Source organism: Barbatula barbatula, assembly GCF_947034865.1.
Source record: "Barbatula barbatula genome assembly, chromosome: 25".
Lineage (NCBI taxonomy): Eukaryota > Metazoa > Chordata > Actinopteri > Cypriniformes > Nemacheilidae > Barbatula > Barbatula barbatula.
Window position 1 is genome coordinate 5,844,462 of NC_136788.1, and position 19,283 is coordinate 5,863,744.

At 37.6% G+C, this 19,283-nt stretch overlaps 3 protein-coding genes across 3 annotated transcripts; all 3 read right to left on the reverse strand.

The window, feature by feature from the left end:
* Positions 1–520: 520 nt before the first annotated feature.
* LOC306890221 (cholesterol side-chain cleavage enzyme, mitochondrial-like) lies at positions 521–6,792 on the reverse strand. Its single transcript, XM_079449786.1, has 9 exons — positions 6,481–6,792; positions 3,719–3,874; positions 3,446–3,645; positions 2,914–3,117; positions 2,628–2,788; positions 2,371–2,537; positions 2,221–2,299; positions 1,927–2,118; positions 521–1,497 (listed from the first exon to the last, which is right to left on the reverse strand). Exons 1-9 carry the CDS (start codon positions 6,750–6,752, stop codon positions 1,375–1,377), a joined length of 1,554 nt encoding a protein of 517 aa, XP_079305912.1. The 5' UTR covers positions 6,753–6,792; the 3' UTR covers positions 521–1,374.
* A 534-nt stretch (positions 6,793–7,326) lies between these two features.
* On the reverse strand, positions 7,327–10,535 carry stoml1 (stomatin (EPB72)-like 1). Its single transcript, XM_079450614.1, has 7 exons — positions 10,222–10,535; positions 9,407–9,513; positions 9,185–9,334; positions 8,867–9,070; positions 8,431–8,641; positions 7,918–8,112; positions 7,327–7,787 (listed from the first exon to the last, which is right to left on the reverse strand). Exons 1-7 carry the CDS (start codon positions 10,391–10,393, stop codon positions 7,588–7,590), a joined length of 1,239 nt encoding a protein of 412 aa, XP_079306740.1. The 5' UTR covers positions 10,394–10,535; the 3' UTR covers positions 7,327–7,587.
* A 390-nt stretch (positions 10,536–10,925) lies between these two features.
* nr2e3 (nuclear receptor subfamily 2, group E, member 3) lies at positions 10,926–15,924 on the reverse strand. Its single transcript, XM_079450209.1, has 8 exons — positions 15,467–15,924; positions 14,884–15,034; positions 14,690–14,793; positions 14,340–14,612; positions 14,004–14,185; positions 13,188–13,428; positions 12,965–13,070; positions 10,926–12,876 (listed from the first exon to the last, which is right to left on the reverse strand). The coding sequence occupies exons 1-8, from the start codon at positions 15,546–15,548 to the stop codon at positions 12,744–12,746; spliced, it is 1,272 nt and encodes a 423-aa protein (XP_079306335.1). The 5' UTR covers positions 15,549–15,924; the 3' UTR covers positions 10,926–12,743.
* Between the last annotated feature and the right edge of the window lie 3,359 nt (positions 15,925–19,283).

A 19,283-nucleotide genomic window follows, 5' to 3' on the forward strand; every position in this document is an offset into this window, starting at 1 on the left:
ACATGATCTTACACTCATGACAGTGGTTAGCTTACAGGCGCTCGTGCGAGAGATACAGGTTTGAATTGGGCCTGTACCACATATTTATTATACCTCTGTAGCGTAGGAACAGTAATGTAGATGTGTTGTGTTTATACAGATGAAGAGCACAAGATGAGAGAGATTGAGACTGGGCTTGCTACAGAAAACTCTCGACTTCGAGAAGAACTGAACAGACTGCGTACTCAACCCCTTCCAGTCATCATTCAATGGCCTGTGCAGGTAAACATCATTCATTACTCCAAACTGTACACTTGAAACAGACATTCTGACTGAACAGTACTAACTAATGTTTTCATTCATGTGTTTTGTCTCAGTCCCATCAATCTTTCTCAGACGGTGAGAAACTGGAGTTATTAACACAGCTGGCGAGAGCTGAGGGTCGAATCCAGACACTGGAACAACAGGTTTGCTCTTTAATGGTGTCATTAGACAGACATATTTTCTTAGTGTAAAGTACTGTATATAACACACTGACAAGAGATTTTCAAGCTTTTTATTAGCTTTACTTATAGAAACCACAGAAAGAAAGTTTGTTTCAGCTGAAAGAGAACTCCAGACAATGGGGGAAAGTGAAACTATACATGTTGACTAGACTAAGTGAATATGAACATGGATTTGCTAAAACATCAACTGTGATTCTTCATGACCTGCCTGTGGTGAGTTATGTAAGCATATTCTTGACACAGTTCATAAATACATTACATGGAATACAATACAATACTTGCATAATCTGGAGTAAAGGTAATTATTTTGTAATGGTCTACTAGAAAAGTTTGACTGATTCTGTGTTGGGGCGGGTTCGACATGGACAACTGGACCCTCTGAAGTGACCACACTCCTTGTAACTGAATGACTATTCAATAGCTATTTCTTATAGAAAATAATATGTGTATTTTTCTATGAATAAAGAAGTGTATGAAAATATATCAAATATCTCATGTGTTTATTCATCAATGCCATCTTAATTTCAGGATTTGGTTCACACCTTTATTAAAAACTATCAATATTTTAATATATTTACTAGGTTAGAAAAGGACACATACCAGCACCAATCAAAATATTGGACACCCCTGCCCATTTTTTAAAATGGTTTTCAGATTTACATTAATGGTATTGCTGTATTTAGTGTTTTTACAAATTTTCCAAGTTCGGATTTTTGTTTCAGAAATAAATTGGTCTCCAAAATGAATTTTGATTACAAGTCTTGAGATCAAATGGCCCGCATCATAATAAAAGAAATAAATTCAGTCAAAATGTTTACTGTGTTTCTCAGAGTTAGACTGTTGTAGACCCAAAAGGTCAGCGATCCAGTGATGTCATGTCCTGTTTGTGCTATGTGTTTCTGTGCAGTGGTTTGACTGTTAGCATGATGGGCTTCTCAGGGAGAATGATCAACTCAAACGTGCTCCTCACCTCCACCTGCCTCTGCTTCTCAAACATGAAGTTCTCCAGCATCTACACATACAAAAGAGAGCAAAGAATATAACTGTGACTTTTCGTTTATAAAGAAAAGTGGAAACATTGTTCTGAAACAGATTCAGATTTGCAGTGGTAAAGCAATAAACTTAAGACTCAAGATGCTTCAATGATCTGCCAAAGAGTAAACAAATCAGAAAAAGAAAAGGGCAGAGAACTGAACCTTGGGGGACACCACGAGAGACTAGAGAAGGAGGCTACTTTTCTCAATGCATTCATGGGAAATTCCTATAAAATGATGATTTGTCATTTGTTCCCTGCCATATTAGCCTATCAATTTTCAAAACTTTGAAACGATCAAAACTTGAAAACAAAAAATATAAAAGATTAGGTAGATATTATAATCTAGGTTTAATAACACCACTACATTTTGAATCGGTGCTTTCAAAGAGATCAAAATAAACATACATGAATGAGGAAAAGCTGCATCTCTGTTTCAGCGATCCTGCGACCGAGGCACTGACGTGGGCCGAATCCAAATCCCAGACTCCTAAAGTACTGGCTTTCATTTCTGAGCCAACGAGAGGGCCGGTACTGATCCGGATGTGGGAAAACCCGATGATCACGGCCCATAGCATAGAGACCCAGCTGTACTAATGTCTGAATAGGACAGAACACACGCAAACAGCCCAAAAATTTAAAACATGTAATATACAAAATTTAAAATATCAATGTAGTCATCAGTGATGGGCTCAAACTCACCCCAGCTGGGATGTGGTAATTCTGAATGACAATATCCTCAGTGATGTATCTTTGTAGGCTTACTGCAACAGGATGTAACCTTAAAAAAAGATTGTGTGAATAATCAATCAACAATTAAACTAATAAAATATTAAATAAAGTGATAATTACCTCAGAGTTTCCTTCAGGGCTCCTTTAAGCAAAGGAACCATCTTGAGCATCTGTACCATGTCTCCCTCAGAGGCCACGCGAGCAGCTGAGATCTCCGCCCGAATCTCCTCCTGCAGGTCTGGGTGACGAGCCAATTCATAGAGCGTCCACAGTAGTGTAATAGATGTCTGACACACACACACACAGGTCTTAGATTTACTCCCAAATATCAGCTTACATTTTATATGAAAATATTGGTGATTGATGATTTAGCATACAGTATCCACCCCTCCAGCCATCAGCTCTGTGACGCTTGCTTTGATGTCCTCAATGGACAACTTATCTAGCATTAGAAGGCTGGCCAGCACACCTGGGTACTTCCCATCGGCTTCAGGAGCTTTCCTCAGCTGCCTGTAGATATTCTGGATGCACCTGTCCGCTGTTTTATCAGAGAATTCAGAGAAACGGCCAATCACTGAGTATTCCGATAATGGGTACTTCTCAGATATTTTTCTGTTTAAATAAAAGGTGGGGGAATTCTGTATGACTCTAATGCTGTTTTACCCTGGTTAAAGATTCCGTCCCAAGCATCTATGTGGTCCTTCCAGACTTTGGCCCCCAGGCAACGCAGCAGAGCCGGGGGAATGAATAACATTGGGGAGGTGGTCTTGAACATGAGGGTGATACAGTCAATGAAGTGCTGGGCGTCTGGATCAATGTAGTCCAACAGCAGACCCAAGCGTTCACCGTACAAAACAACACCGACAGCTAACAGAAACAACAGAAATGGATGATGTAGACTTACATTTATCAAATTCATACTTAAATTAAACAAAATTCTTAAAATACACTTATGAATTTGTGAACATAAGTCAATGATATATTACATTTCATGTTATAAAAGGCATCGTAAACAATATTTGTAGCATTGAGGTCACTTGGACACTTTATTATTTCAATAATCTGTTCTTTATGATAATATAAAACACATCAATAACAAAAGAGGATGTCATATAATGCTGCTACAGTGATGTAAACGTCGGTGGCATTTTATTTACAAAAATTCTGTAAAAACAGTAAAATCTTTAAATCTTACATTCCAATGCATATTTGAAGAGCTCGTGGGAAAGATCTGTGGTCCATTCGTTTTTTCCACTCCTCTCAATCTTCTTATAAACACGAGCCACAAAATCCTGACCGACTTCATCCAGCAGAGGCACAAAGTTGCCCTGAACTTTTGGTGAAATGACTTCTCGGTTTAAAACTATCCTATTATGTTTCCAGTCCTCGCCATCTCTGTGAGGAACAGATCAATGTGTTAAAAGCATTTCAGTAAACAGAAAAGCATTTGTGGACAGAAGATGCTTACTTGAGCAGTACACCGTATTTGCGGTTCCTGTAGTCCCTGTAGGAGGTCCAGGCTTCCACCCTGAGTCTTTTGGGATAATGACCCTCGGCTTTGAACAGGATAGCAGCATCTTCAGGTCTGATGATGTTCACACTTTCATAGTTTCCAATTTTTTCCCTGTTCAGATTGATAAAGAATTTATTTATTTATTTATTTAATTAGTTTATTTGTCAAAAAACAGTAATCTTACAAAAAGATGTTTTGTACCAGAGTTAGCAAAAGCTATTTTTCATCTGCTGTCCCCGGGCAGGTGCACACAATATTAAAACATTGTAAACAACTGTCAACACTAACAAGTACATATAATATTAGTTAAGCATTGATCATTTAAAACAAATCAAATATTTAAATGAAAAAAACATCACAAAACCCTCACAGCCAAAAATATATACAACCTAGTCAATAACACTTACTTCAATATTACATGTATAAACCTTAAATGTGCTGATGCTGACACAGCTGGTTATCAAGGATGTATTTCTTTAAATTGCGAGAGAAATGTTTTTAATCTATAGACAGCTTTAGACTGCCTGTGAGTTGATTCCATTGTTTAATGGTTTTAAATGAGAATGCTGTCTGTGCAAAGGCCGAAGATCTTTTCAGGATAGCACAATTTCTCTGAGCAGTAGAGCGGGATGTTCGGTTCGTTTGTTCAGAATACAGTTTTATAAATGTTTGCATTGATGGTGGAGCATTATTATTGACAATTTTGAAAACGGTTCTTACATTTGTATATCAAATCAGTGAGTCAAAACGTAATATTTTATATTTACTGAGAATATTACAGTGATGATACTGAGAGGCTTTTCTGTCAAGCACCTTTAATGCCTGATTATAGACTGATCTATATGGCCTGAGACCAACATTACAAACAGTAGGCGATGTGTGGAGAGATCATGGCATTAAAGTACATAAAAGATGCTTCAGTTGTCAAACTACTTCTAATGTGATATTATGTTTAATAGAGTTACACATTTTTTACACGTGATTTTTAAAACTTAAAATTCGGTCCAGATGGACACCTAGATATTTTACCTCTGTCACGATGTAATTTTTTTTCCATTAACAGAGATGTTGGGTATATCTTTACCTTTTTTGGACTTAGCGAAATACATTCCAGCTGTTTTTCAATATTTATTGTTAGGCAAGAAGATTTAAGTCAATTACTTATTTTGTCCATGGCTGAGTTACTTGCTCCATATCACTCCCATGTACGTAGATGAAAACATCATCTGCGTACATGATGATGTCTACGTCTTTGCACACAGCCAGAAGATCATTGATGTAAATACTGAACAGCAAGGGACCCAAAATTAATCCTTGTGGGACCCCAGTTGTGCTGGGCTTCAGAGAGGACAATGCTTTTTTTACCCTCACACATTGTATCCGATTTGAGAGATATGATTGTATCCAGTGCAATGTCTCCATGGACAGATAATACTTGGAGAGCTTAGACAAGAGGACACAGTGGTCTACCGTGTCAAAGGCTTTTCCCAAGTCCAAAAACACGGCACCCACGACGCCCCCCTGTCCAAGTTGGCCTTTATGTTTTCTATCAGATAGCAGCAGGCTGCGTCGATGGAATGGTCGCGTCTAAAACCCAACTGCATAGAATGCAACAAATCATTACAATCTAAGTGATCGGTTAGCTGCTCTATGATAGCTTTCTCAAGAATTTTAGATGCTATAGGTAATATACTAATAGGCCTGTAGTTACATATTTCATTTTTGCTTCCAGATTTATAAATTGCACTGGGAAAGATACTCTCATCTCTAGATTTATTCACAATATATGTAGTAACTGGTGTTAAAATCTCCCTATGTTTTTTAATGAGAGCGCTATCAAGCCCCAAGAAATCCTTAGCTTTTGAGTTAGATAAGGATTGTATTATTTTATTTGTTTAAAAAATGTGTCTAAAACACAGAACCTCATGATCATAAATGGAGGGCTGAGGTGATGACCAAGGATGAGGCAATTCAGAGGCGTTGGATAATTTCATTCACTGAATCAATAAAATAATTTTTAAAATAATTTGAAACTGTTAAACCATCATTGTAATTTTCGTCATCTATTTTCAGCTCTATTATTTCCCTCTTAGTTTGCATCTTTCCAGTTAATTTGTCTATAGTTTGCCAAAGTTGTTTCGAATTGCCCTTTGCTTGTTTAATTGTATTTAGAAAAAAACATTGCTTTTGCTTGTCTTAGCTGTTGAGTGACTTTATTTCGGAGTCGATTATAACTCAGGTGATCAGTTGTGAGTCCCGTTTTATGGGACTTTTTTAATGCTGAATCTCGAGTTCTTTTCAATTTACATAGATTATCATTTAACCAAGGTAACGGGATTTTGCCTTTAGGCTTTACCTTTTTTTCTTTCGAATATTTAAAAACAAGCTGTTGAAGTATCTTTATCAATTCACTAGAATGTCTGTGGTTAACTCATTGGGCCTAGAAAACCATTGTTTCTTGCATCATTGGATAACTTTTATAATAATTAATGAATATGAAGTAACTACACCGAAGACGCAGGGTCCATGTAGATTCGTGATTATTATCATATGTTTGTACTTACTCACAGTTATTTTTAGCCAATTAAATTAATTTTATAATTAATCATATAGTAAAACCATTGAATTTACCGTAGACATTCTTTTGCATAATATCCAGGTTTAAAATTCTCTAAACAAATAGAGCACATGCACATATATATGCAATGATATTTTACCTGTAAATAGGACCAAACACATTAAAATTGTGCACCATAATGCGATGAATATTCCTGAATCCATCCATTCTCCAGAACGTATAGAGATTTGCCAGACTGTTCTTCCATAGCCCAGGTATCTCATTGAATGGCTGAACTGTTGAGTTGTCCCTGGGATACAGCGCTTCTCTAACAGCAGGTACACTTCCTGTGTGATGGCTTCTCACCTGTGGCACTTCCTTCAGTGTGGACAGAAACTGAACCGAACGACCACTCAGACTCCACCTGGCCATCACGCACACTCACTCACTACCTCTATCTATCTGCTCTCTCTCTGTCTAATGGTTTCGGTTCTTATATGGCCTCCTACTCTTGTCAAAGATGATGCAGGAGAGCACCAAGGACATATGCTGGGACCACCCTTATTCTTCTCCACTCAATCTTCATTTTGCATACAAAATAAAATATGCAAAAATCAATTTGGGAAGAGACAAATAATATATAAAACAGCCATAAAAATCATTTATATTAATATAGTACATCATTGTGATCTATTTTTACAGAATGGATTTAATTTTATAAATTCAAATCTTGAAAAAAATATATACATATCAAAATTAATAATAAATATATTTTAACATATTAGGCAGCACGGTACTGCATGTGCTCACTCAAAATACATCAATCAATGATACAACTACACTGCAAGCGGACAGAAAGTGTGCCTTGTACAATTCACCTTGTAGAATTCTCTATAAACAGCTGTGTGAAGGCGAGGTCAGAGGTCAATTCCCCAGAGAAACAACCTTGTGCAACAAGGCTAATGACCAAACCAAAACACTAACCTCAAGGATATAGACTGCAACAGCTAGTTAAACACAATCTTATTTTATTTGACAAAAAATATCTCATAAATCAGCAATAAATAGACATTTTAACATATGCAAATATGTTCATTTAAACACTTTGCTCACACAAAACAAAATCATAAACACACGTGAACACACTGAAACAACAAGGAAATGAACCTAATAACCTTTAAAAATTGAATTGTTAAAATTATTTGTGTGGTAACATGTGAGATATATTATATATTTTCACGTGCAATATGATTGCAATAAAACATCTTCATTTGGTCTTAAGGAGTCTGATGAGTGTTTCTAACTTCATGGCTGTGTTCAGATCTCCCTGTACTTTCAGTCGGCCGCTACTGTAGGCGGCGAATGGCCTCAGGTCACCCTGGAACATGGCCAGCAGATCCTTCTCACTCGCACACAGGATAACATCCGGCTCTCTCGACAGGAGACCATCACCACACGCTCCACGACCTCAACACAGAGACAGAAAACGCTGAGACGGCATTCGGGAGATTCTTTTATACAGGTATGAAATGACATGAGGGTGAGGAAATGATGACAGAATGTTCATTTTAGGGTGAACAATCCCTTTAAATCCTACCTTGTGTCAGATCCACATAGTAGTTGTCGGTTTGTCCAGAGTCAGTGGAGATGTGAAAGTGATAACTGGCTCTGACCTGATGGACCAGCTCTTCAGACAGAACTGATCTGACCCGATCCAACAGTCCATCAACACTGCTGCATCTCAAAGCTGCGACAGGGCCTGGAGTCAGCTCGTCTGCAAAATCCACCACATCTAAACAACACACACAAAACGGGGCTTTATATTACATGTGTGTTTTCAAAATTCAATCTCATTTAAATCACAACATCTCAGCAATCACAGAAGACGAATATCTCTATATATAAAATACTATATTCCTACTGCTTTAAACTGCCCAGACATAACCTAAAGACACCGTTATGGCTACAAACAAAGTCTTTATAAACGTACTTTTCTTGTTTTACACTATAATTACAATCCACACAGCCTTTAAAAATGAAAGCATGAACTATTCTTATTTTAAGATGTCTAAAATATGTTTCTAATACAGTGGAGGATTGTTAATATCACCTTCACTGGTGTGAGATGCAGCCGTCTGGCTCAGAAAATGCATTGCGAGCTGTTGGATTGGCCCGGTCAGACCTTCTAACCCAGGGACAGATGGTGGCATTATTAATGGTCCTGCCTGAACCCCGTCTGGTTCCCGGAGCACCCCCTCTAGCATTAGCTCCACGCGGTCCACCTCCAGCCCCCACGGCTTTGTCATCTCGTTCATGTCCATCTGCATCACAAAAAGCATTTTCAAAATAAATTCTTACTTCTACGGTGTTGCAGTGTCACTTATAAATAACGAAAAGAGTACTTATTTAGTCCTAAAACGAAAATTCAAGCATAATTTACCCTCATGTCATGTCATTTTAAACCCACTTTTCGTTATTAAGTGAAACATCACTATATTCACCATGCAGTTAAAATGAAAGGGCATCTAGGCCTTTGAGGATCTCACCCCGAGATGCTCTCCGAGTTTGATTCTCTCTCTCTGTATCTCCCTCAGGCTCTTTTTGCTGAGGCTCTGCATCATGGCATTCTGTGCTGTGAGTCGCGTGGACGCATTCAGATCCTGCACGGCCACCACTGACATCACTGGACTCCATATCCGAAACTGAATATCTGCTCCAACCGACACCAGTCCACCATCTTTAGTGGTCACCTGTTGGTAGAAAGATCAGGAATTTTTATGTTTTGAATCTAGATTGCGGATCTAGCTTGTCTTTATATACATTTCAAAATAAGAGTGTTATACATATAAAGTGATGGATTGTACCTTGCAGGGCGGAATATTAAAGGCTCTTGTCCGCAGGTCGACTCTCTGCCACTGATCGATCAAGGGCAGAACCAGAACCACCCCTGGACCTTTAGGTGGACGGATCCGACCCAGACGAAAAACAACGATCCTCTCATAGTTTGGTACAACCTGGAAACAATAATTCATATTCAACTGTCCAAAAAAGTTGGAAAATTCTCAGATCGTGTGCATGAAACTGACCTTTAAAACAAACCATCCAGATATAGGGAAGCTTATGGAGGTGACCAGGAAAACCAGGAACGTAACAATCAAGTTGCAAATCCAGGACAGAAATCCTTGAGATCTATCTGAAAAAGAAACAAGATATTTTGATGTCTTTGATGTAGTCAAAACAAAGAGAAGATCAAATTAAAAAAGAACACGCGAAACACAATAACAGTCTAAACATATTAAGGTTATTTTATGGCACTCTCTGTGAGTGCGGGTATACTTTAAAGAACATTACAAAAATATATATTAACCTGCCTTTAAATCTTCCTTGACAAAGCATTTCCTTACTGTGGCGTTCGATCCTCCTTAAGAGGGCTTTGCCAAAGTATTCTGCCGTTTCAAGGGATGCATCACTCGTAGTGATTTTATCATATCGTATTATGTCTTGGGTTGTATGGGAAACTGTGTAATGCGTTTTTCATTTTGTTCTTGTTTTGTGTGCTATATATACACTAATAAATCTATATACAGTATACTGTAAATAATACAAAGACACTTCACTGCACCACTACACAACACTATTCTGTATTAACTTTCACATTTATTAACTTTAATATACATACAGTACTATAATATACATTAAATACGTCGTTATATTAACAAAGAAAATCTATATCTAATATATTTAATATATTTGAAGAGTTTGGTTCCAAAATGAGATAAAATCATGTTTTTGTTGTACATTCCAACTATCAATCCAACTGCAGTTGGTTTGTTTTGATTGAAGCCACAATAACTCAACTAACACAATACAAACTCTTCATTCGCAATGTTCAGTGATTTACCTGTGAAGTCATTTTGAGATACTTTGGGCACATAATCAAATGAATGTCCTCTCGGATGAAACTGACTGTAAGTCAAAGCATCATGTGACGATGGAAACAGACCCGGTGTATTACCGCATCCGTCTTTCTGGGACAATAACTGATACTCGTGGTCTGATGACTTCCTGAACATTTTCACTGCGAGATTATTACGATTACATATCAAACGGACTCAGAGCAATTGATATTACATCCGTGACAGGAGGACCAAAACAAACATCACTTCCGCGTTTTGAAGCGTCTAGCGTTCCATGCGCTGTTGCGCCCTCTAGAGTAGCGGAGGAAACACGACTCGAGATTCAAATGAGCAAGGTCAACCAAAAATGACAATCGTAATTGATGTATTCTCATGCCATCACAGATGTGACTTTTTTTGTTTAAAACAAACTTTGTTTTTAATTAAACTGTAAAGGTCACAAGTTGTTGAACTCACGATGTTAATGCTCCAAAACCACACACCTCCATCATAAAAGCATCATTAAAGTGACTCCAGTGGGTGATTTAATGGTTTCGGAAGTACGTGTTTGTGAGAAACAATTATTATTTTGATCTCATTTTGCTGAATTAAAACAAATATATAAACATCAAATATGTCGACGCTCGCTTTTGCTGGTTACTCGTCTCATGATAAAAAACAATGAGACAATTGAGAAAAAAAGAGACTTGAAATGTCAGGACTTTTATATGTATATAAAAATTTAAACATCTGGAATTATGAAACTATTTGATTTATTTGGGTGATCTATTTCTTTAAATGGCACAGTCTAGATGTAAATGTACTGGGTACAAACACAGCTAAATTATGTCAATTGTGTTATTGCATTATAGTATTATAGTATTATATAATGTATTATGTTACAGTGGGGAAAATCTTTTTTTATTCTTCTGTAAGTTTGTCCACATACAAAGAAATTAAGAGTTTATCATTTGTTATGGTATATTTGAACTGAAACAGAATATCAACCAATAAATTCCATTTAAAACACATTATATAAAGGTTATAAAATATAACTTTGTACTTGGAGAAACCTTGATGGCAAGAAGGAGACATATTGGTCCATTCCTGTCTAAATCTTTAAGGTTTCTTGGCTGTCGCTCGGCAACTTGAAGTTTAAGCCTCCTCACAGAAGTTTCTATAGGGTCTGGAGACTGGCTGGCTAGGACGCTTGATGTGCTTTTCCTTGAGCCACTCCTTAGTTGTCTTGGCGATATGTTTTGGGTCTTTGTCGTGTTGAAGGCCCATCCGTGACCCATCTTCAGTGTTATTTTCTTTATGGTCATTTTATGGTCACCCGTAGCAGGGAAAAAGCCCCAACGCATGATGTTTCCAACACTGTGCTTGACTGTAGCGATGATGTTCTTGAGGTCACAGTCAGAATTTCTCTACCTCCACAAACAGAGACATTTTTGGCCCCATCTGACCACGGCACTTTCTCCTAAGCCTTTTCTGAATCATTTGATGTACGTTGGCACACTTCAGATGAGCCAGACGGCTTTCTTGAGCAGGAGGACCGTTCGGGTGATTCAGCATTTCTATTTCCGTAGAATCGCATCAACAGTCGTCCCCCTCACACCAATTTTCTGTCTGATGCTCTTGCAAGCCCATTCCAGCCCTAAAATCTCGTCCCTTTGACAGTTATAGGTGTTGACCATGGTGATGGAAAGGTTGAAATTGAAGATACAGATTCTATTGGCAGGCATCTTTTATAACCATAAACTGACATTAAAACTTAAAGTGACAGGACTAATCTGCGTTCCATAAAGGCACATAACCAATCTGTTGAGCCAGAATTCTTTTGGGATCAAATACTTATTTCACTGAAATGCGAATCAATTTTATATAATGTTTTTCCGGATTTTCTGGTTGATATTCTGTGTCTTTCAGTAAAAATAAACCTACCATAAAAATGATAGACTCTTCATCTCTTTGTAAGTGGGCAAACTTACAAAATGAGCAGGGGTGATCTATGATTTCCCCCACTGTATGTAGACCTCTAAATAATGCCATATTAAACAATACAATGTGTAGCTATATAAAACTAAATACAGGATAATTCAATTATACATTTTTATTTAGATATCCTACCAATAAGAGGCATATCTTTTTAACTTTTATCAAAAGTGTCCCCTTTTAGAAGGGGTATCTGTGTACAATTGCTTTTGAACTTCATCAAACATATTGCTAAAAAAAAATGCATTACATGGACACTTGAAGGCGATTTGTATTTCAACGTGATAGAGAGAAATATCTAAGAATTCCACTTAGTTGAAATGCATAGACTTGTGAGCAACATTAGGAGTGTAGAAAATTAACACAAATAAAAAGAGACAAGAGACAAAATAAGCAAACTATGCAAAACAATTACAGTATATACAATTGAGCTTTTTTATCATTTAGGCAGATTTGTTGGTATATTAACTGTGGCGGTGAAGCAAAGCAAAGCAAAGTCCAAAGGATTTTACACCCCGTGCAAAGGCGTCTGTCAGTTTTTGAACATATCACACAGGAGTTTCTCCATTGGTGTGTTCCCGATGGTCCTCTGAAAGAAAAGCTGCTCGATTCTCTCCGAGCTCACAAAATGTAAAGATGGAAGGAGAAGCAACAGTCTGCCAAACCTGCGGAAAGAGATTCAATTAATAATTGTCCTTTTTCTAGATTGAAATTTCTCAATGCAAGTGTTTGTAAGTATGCGTGTTCACTCACCTGGCAACTTGACTGGGATACAGTGTGTGTATATGCTGAGCTAACAGGACCTGTGACTGATCCTGTAGGTTCTCCACCTGTTCTGGATCTTTCAGCCCTCGTGTTTCTGTTACAAAAAACAAAGGTGATTCATTTAGAAATAATCTGATTCCCCTTTCGTTTCTTTGCATTTAGTTTATGAGGTTCATGTATGCCTCCTTGTGGTACAAGAGTGTAAACACACCTGGCTTAAACAGAACGATTGCTTTCAAGCAAGCAAACTCAGTTGGATCCACTTGAAGGGGTTTGAATCGGCTGAACACTTCTTGAAGGACCCTCACATCTGAGGCGGATGGGCAGCCCTTGCCCTGTCCTGGGGGCGAGAGATCAGGGAAGGACAGCAGGGGGCAGTTGTCCAAGGGTAGAGACCACTGAATGGCACACAGGAGGAAGAGCTCGCTCCACGCTTCTTCCAGCAGAATCACCTAAGAAAAACAGAGGATGTCAATAGACTGATAGTAAGCCAGAGTAATATTTGATGGAATCTTATAATTATAATAATACTAGATTGTTTATTTATTATTGCTAATATGCATATTAGCTAAATTTACTAACAATTAATATAATAATAACACTAGATTGTTTATTTATTATTGCTAATATTCATATTAGATACATTTACAAACAATTAATAATAAGAATATTAGATTTGATTATTTATATGTGCTAATATTTATATTAGCAATATACGACAATAACAATTAATAATAATGATAATAATAATAATAGATAGTTTATTTATTTATTATTGATAATATTGATATTATCTAAAGTTAATAACAATTAATTTGAAAAAAATAATAATAATAACAAATATGTATTATTATTATTATTCATGTTTATTGATATTATTGTTGTTGTTGTTGTTAGATCATTTATTTTTCATAGCTAATAATTATATTGATAACATTGACTAAGTGACAAAATGTTTATGCACTAAGTGACTCTAAAGATTGAAAACTGCAACTTTTGTATAATATACTTTACAGTTGACTCTAACCTGGTCTCTGAAAGGCAGGTGGGAAAACACGGGCAGGTTCTTGGCCCATTTTACAGACATGAAGAGCAGGCGGGCAGAGGTCTCGTACACACTCTCTGGCCCCCGTGTGGGATAAAGTGCACTGCCGTACTCTGGAGAGCTCCTCTCAGGTTCATCACTAGTCACGTCAATATTTTCATCCACTGCAAAAAGATTTAATATTGTAAAACATTGGGAAGTAACAATATTGTCAATATCGTGTTATCACAATAGTCAAATTGTCTGAATATTACCATGGCTGTATGAAACAATGGGTCTAATGGGCCTAACATAGACAATTTTCGATAAAATCCTCACCGTCTTCTGGCTCCAGTTTGGCACAGGTCTCAGCCGTCATGAGGCTGGCCATGAAGCGATGGCCATTCTTGGGACTGCTGGAGTGTAGGCTGGTATCTGTGGAGCTGATGATGGAGCAGATAGAGGAGCCCAGCATCGGGCGGTTGATGATGGAGCAGGTGGAGGATGACGTGGGCTCAAACGTGGTGGCCAGGTGCTCTTTATCTTTGTCGACATCCAAAGCATCTAACCTGACCTGAGCGGTACTACGGGGCTGACGTTCATTCTGAACAGCTGCGAGATGGACGGAGAGGTTGAAAATTGATCCGAAATAAAACAAGATGATAAAGGACAAGATGATGTTTACTGACCATCCTTGTTCATGCCAGCCTGAAGGCATTTCTTCAAGCGACAGGCCTGGCACTGATTGCGGTGGGCTTTATCCACAGGACACATCCCTGTACCGGCCTGACATCTGAAAATGTCAACATTCAAAATGAACAAATGTTGACAAAACTGCTTCTTAAAACTTCTCTGATTCTCAATATGCGTGTTGTTTTCTCACCTGTAGATGAGCCTGCGTCTCACGCTGCGCTTGAAAAAGCCACTGCAGCCATTACAAGCGTATATGCCATAGTGTTTTCCACTGCTGGTGTCCAAACATACTTTACAGAGGAGACCCGAGTTAAAGACTTTGCCCGGAGCAGGACTTTTACCTGGAAAAGCACGACACAACCTGTTATTGCAGTAAACAATTCCACAATTCTCTGAGATTTTATACATTTTAACCCAAAAGGAGCTAAAGTGACATGATATTGCATAAAAAATAGGTTTGAGAATATGAAATACCATGACATTTGGGTAAATTGTAAAACCCAAATTGATAATACCATCAACACTTTTGGAAAGCTGTGCACAATGTTTTCGTTTTTTTCATTCAACACTCTTAACAAATAAATCCACAAATAAATAAACCCACAATCGCGATTTGCAGTAGTAACACATGTTGCATGTCCACTATAAATTTTTCAAAACGAAAAGAAAACGAAAGTAAAAAAAGGACAATTTGCTACAAATATTGTGTTTTACCTAACCACACATTATTAAAACACAGATGAAACTGTAAATAAGATATAACATTAACATACCCTCCTGACTATCATCCGAGTTCCTCGAAGACTCAGAGGATGCAAACTGTACCATGGACATCTCAGACATCGGATCCTCCATTTGTTATACTGCCAAATTTCCTAAAGTGCACCCCGGCTTTTGAGGCCAAATATTCTGTTCCTACAAGAATCCTTGAGCTCACAATAAAACGAATCGTCCACCGTTTAGACTTGCACCGGTTTTAGTTTGTTCATAGGTCCTTCGGTGAACCAGTCGGTCCTGATGATGATCTCTGGTTTGGATTCTTTATTTCTCTGTCCTGTCGAACTTCTCGTCTGTTGGTTTTTTTAAAGTGGGGACCGTCACCTCCTCATGGTGTGCCCGACAATGAGTGATTCCAAGTCTACCGCGGGCTCCCTAAAGGAAGACAAGGGGATTAGCAGCAAGCGCTGTGTAAGCAAGTGCCTATTTGTCATCCCTCTTAATCTTTACTGTCCATCTAGGGGTGGATCAATCAGTCACACTCAGTATTAGCTGCATCCACAACAAGTGAGAAAAGAATAAACAAAAGGATTTGGGTTGAGTCACATCTCGCTGCATCTCTCTCTCTCTCTCTCTCTCATATGCTGTTTTGAGGGTCTTCTGGCATCACTTATGGCACATGGCTAACTTTCCTATTGATTTGGGTGAATGCGAAGATTTGGGAATCAATATTGTTATCATTGGTATTGTTATGATTTAACAGGGATGCAAAAGAGTATCCTCACTTGTGAATTATGGAGGGGTCATTTCTAGCACGTGGCTTGCTGTGGAACACAGAAGAAGATATTTTAAAGTTGTATGAAGACAAAACCGCTGATACAACTCTTCAAATATCTTCTTTTGTATTTCATAGAAAAAGTCATGTACAGGTTTGAGGGGTGTTCTTATCACTTGCATCATATATTATTATCAACAAGAAATAATCTTTGTAGTGTTCCATATATTTGACTTTAAAATGAACTATTATTCATTTAAAACATATAAATGATATAAAACACAGAAAAGTGTTTAACACAGGATACAAAAATGAGTCATAGTCCTTTAAGCAGAGTCTGTAGAGAACATCTGCTCGGAGATTCCTCCCTAAAGTTTTATGATACAGTATTTCATCATTATTTAATCCTCAACAGCCCACCAGTAAAATGAGGCAATGCTAATCTGCATTGGCTCCAGTTCCCCAAATCTGCTTGTCATTACTCAAAAAAAGATGTTCCATGTTGTGTCCAACAGTGATTGACTGTGGCATGTTTACTTTTAGAACACCAAAATCACTTCGCTGTTGTTGACAAGCAACATGGATGTTTTCATGATTGTTTTATATTGTACATGTCATATTTTATGTCCAGGGAAAGTGTTTTAGTGTGTTTGTGTGTGTGCCGTTAGAATACTTTTTTTCAGTTCAGTTCTAAGTCAATTCGAAGACTTTAGGCTATTTGCAGAAATCAATAACTTTTCAAAAACCATGTTTTATTGTGTTTTATTGTGTTAGTTAGCTGTATTATTATTTTTGTTATTACTCTATCAAAATAAACCAACTGAAGTTTGATTGACATTATTCGGAATGCACAATAAAAAACATCATTTTTGAAAATATTAACAAACAGGCTTATCTAAAAGGCTTATGACATCACAGGTCATAAAACTGCATACTGGAGAAAAACTATATTATTATTATTATATTCTGTTCAGTAGCAAGTGGCTAAATATCAGAAAACAATATTTTATTACACAAACTATGACATATACAGGAAATATATAATTATTTTTTTAAATACTAAATGTTAAAATATGTAATTTATTAATATGAATTAGAATTTAATGATCATTGTATTGATCATATTTCTATCTTCTTGCTACGCTGCAATGTTTGTTCATTATTAGTTTCTTTATATTTTTTGTCTTTCTTGGACTGTCAAACAATTAATCACGATTAATTGCATCCATATTAAATGTTTGCGTACATATAAAATATGTCTGTGTACTGTGCATATTCATTTTGTATTTATAAAAACATACACGTACATGCATATATTTAAAATAAATATAATGTAAATGATTGGTAAATGTAAATGGATACATTCTGTATATCTGTACGTATTAATAAATCCATAATTCATATACACTATACACAGACATATATTATGTAAACACGCGGTTTTTATTCCGGATGCGATTAATCGTTTGAAAGCCCTACTTTATTCATTTCTACGGACCTTTGTTTATTTCCTATTTACTGCAGTGTTTAAAATGTTTACACACTTGTAGAGTACTATAAATAATCTCCATGTTATTGTACAATGAGTCATAAAAAATCATAAAATATATAATTTAAAGATACAGCGGGCATCTGAAGAAAATGTAGAAAATGTGATGATGATGTCATGTCAACACATACTGTAAGTTATAAGTTAAATAGCAAATAACAGTGTAAACTCTTCAGGAGTATACCCCACCACCAGCCATTTTAAATCAACTAAGCAGCTTATCCTACCATAAAACGTGTTCTCTCAAGAAAACAAAGACCTCGAGTTAAAAGAGGGGGAGCAGGGAAAGACCACAATTAGCTGCTTGTGAGGCTGCGGCTCGACCCCGACTCGGCACGGTGCCATATGGTTGCTGCTCTTTGGATGAGGCTCTGCCTGCGTGATTTACTGGTAATTAGAGGGATGAAGTCAGTGATTTGCCTTTTTCTTTTGATTTGTGTATCTGTCTTATTAAGATCTTAAGCAGTGTGAGGTCACACACAAAAGCCGGACGGCAGCACATGCTATCTCACCGGTCTCTCGACCGCGCCGGAGGGTCTTTAATTGGAGTCGCGAGCACAACAGGTGGTCAGATTGCTCATAAACAGGAAGCCACAACGAAGTGACAAAAGATTTGTTTCGTCTGAAAGCGCAGGACTTTGCCAAAAGCCATAAACTGTGTAACAGGTCTCACATTGACTTTGTTGAGTCGAGATATGAATAACCAGTAGACAGTGTGTAGTCTGATGAAGAGATGATCTCTGTGAACCAAGAATCCTCCTTAATACTCAGTTGGCATTAGACTGGTGTCTTAATGCTGCTGACAGAGACCTCTCTGTTGACCTAAACTAGTGTGTAAAAAGATTACGGCCCCCTGTAAATTAGGTTGGGGTCTCGGGGAGCAGACGGAGCCGTTTGAACTCTGGAATTAGATCTGTGACACGAAAGCCTTAAAACAAAATGGAAACGGTATTAAAAGCAGGCCCTTCCTGTCTAACTGCACAGGTTGCAATATTTTGCTTTACTGCGACTTTAGCGAGTGACTTTAAAGATGAGATAACACGCTCAGTTTCATATCACTCTTGAGAACCTATACAGTAGTATTAATCACCTCGTATCTTTGAAGAGTATTTTGTTTGGTCAAATTTATGAAAGACAACTGCAGCTGTATGATTTTTTTCGGGAAAAAGACGAGCGTCTGGAGGCGTGCAGGGGGGACGGAACTAGAGCACGAGCACACAATACATCATCGCATTATCCCTGCATTAATTTCTGTTGTTTACATTATGCACGTACACGCCGATTGCCGACAAAAGACGGACTTGTGACGTACCGCGTGCGGTTCATGTCCGGCATCTTATAGCGCTGGGACGGCGCCATCTATCAGTTTCAAACGATCTCCAAATCCAGCGTTATATCCATCGTTTATATAACATTCATCACCCAGTCAGCAAACAGCTAAACTTATTGGACATTGATGGACGTGGTCTTTACGCTGGCTAGTTGACGCATGGGCATGCTTTTCTGGGAGAATTGTCCATTAAGGGACTAAGAACCCTCGTTACGAAAC

Coding starts and splice junctions, on each gene's coding strand:
- LOC306890221 (XM_079449786.1), bottom strand. CDS start 6,752: ATGGCCAGGTGGAGTCTGAGTGGTCGTTCGGTTCAGTTTCTGTCCACA. Junction 2,119..2,220: donor ATTACCACATCCCAGCTGGG/GTGAGTTTGAGC, acceptor TGTCCTATTCAG/ACATTAGTACAGCTGGGTCT. Junction 1,498..1,926: donor TGCAGCTTTTCCTCATTCAT/GTATGTTTATTT, acceptor TTGTATGTGTAG/ATGCTGGAGAACTTCATGTT.
- stoml1 (XM_079450614.1), bottom strand. CDS start 10,393: ATGTTCAGGAAGTCATCAGACCACGAGTATCAGTTATTGTCCCAGAAA. Junction 9,071..9,184: donor TTAATATTCCGCCCTGCAAG/GTACAATCCATC, acceptor TTCTACCAACAG/GTGACCACTAAAGATGGTGG. Junction 8,113..8,430: donor TGCATCTCACACCAGTGAAG/GTGATATTAACA, acceptor TGTGTTGTTTAG/ATGTGGTGGATTTTGCAGAC.
- nr2e3 (XM_079450209.1), bottom strand. CDS start 15,548: ATGGAGGATCCGATGTCTGAGATGTCCATGGTACAGTTTGCATCCTCT. Junction 13,429..14,003: donor ACCTGCCTTTCAGAGACCAG/GTTAGAGTCAAC, acceptor TGTTTTTCTTAG/GTGATTCTGCTGGAAGAAGC. Junction 13,071..13,187: donor AATCGTTCTGTTTAAGCCAG/GTGTGTTTACAC, acceptor TTTTTGTAACAG/AAACACGAGGGCTGAAAGAT.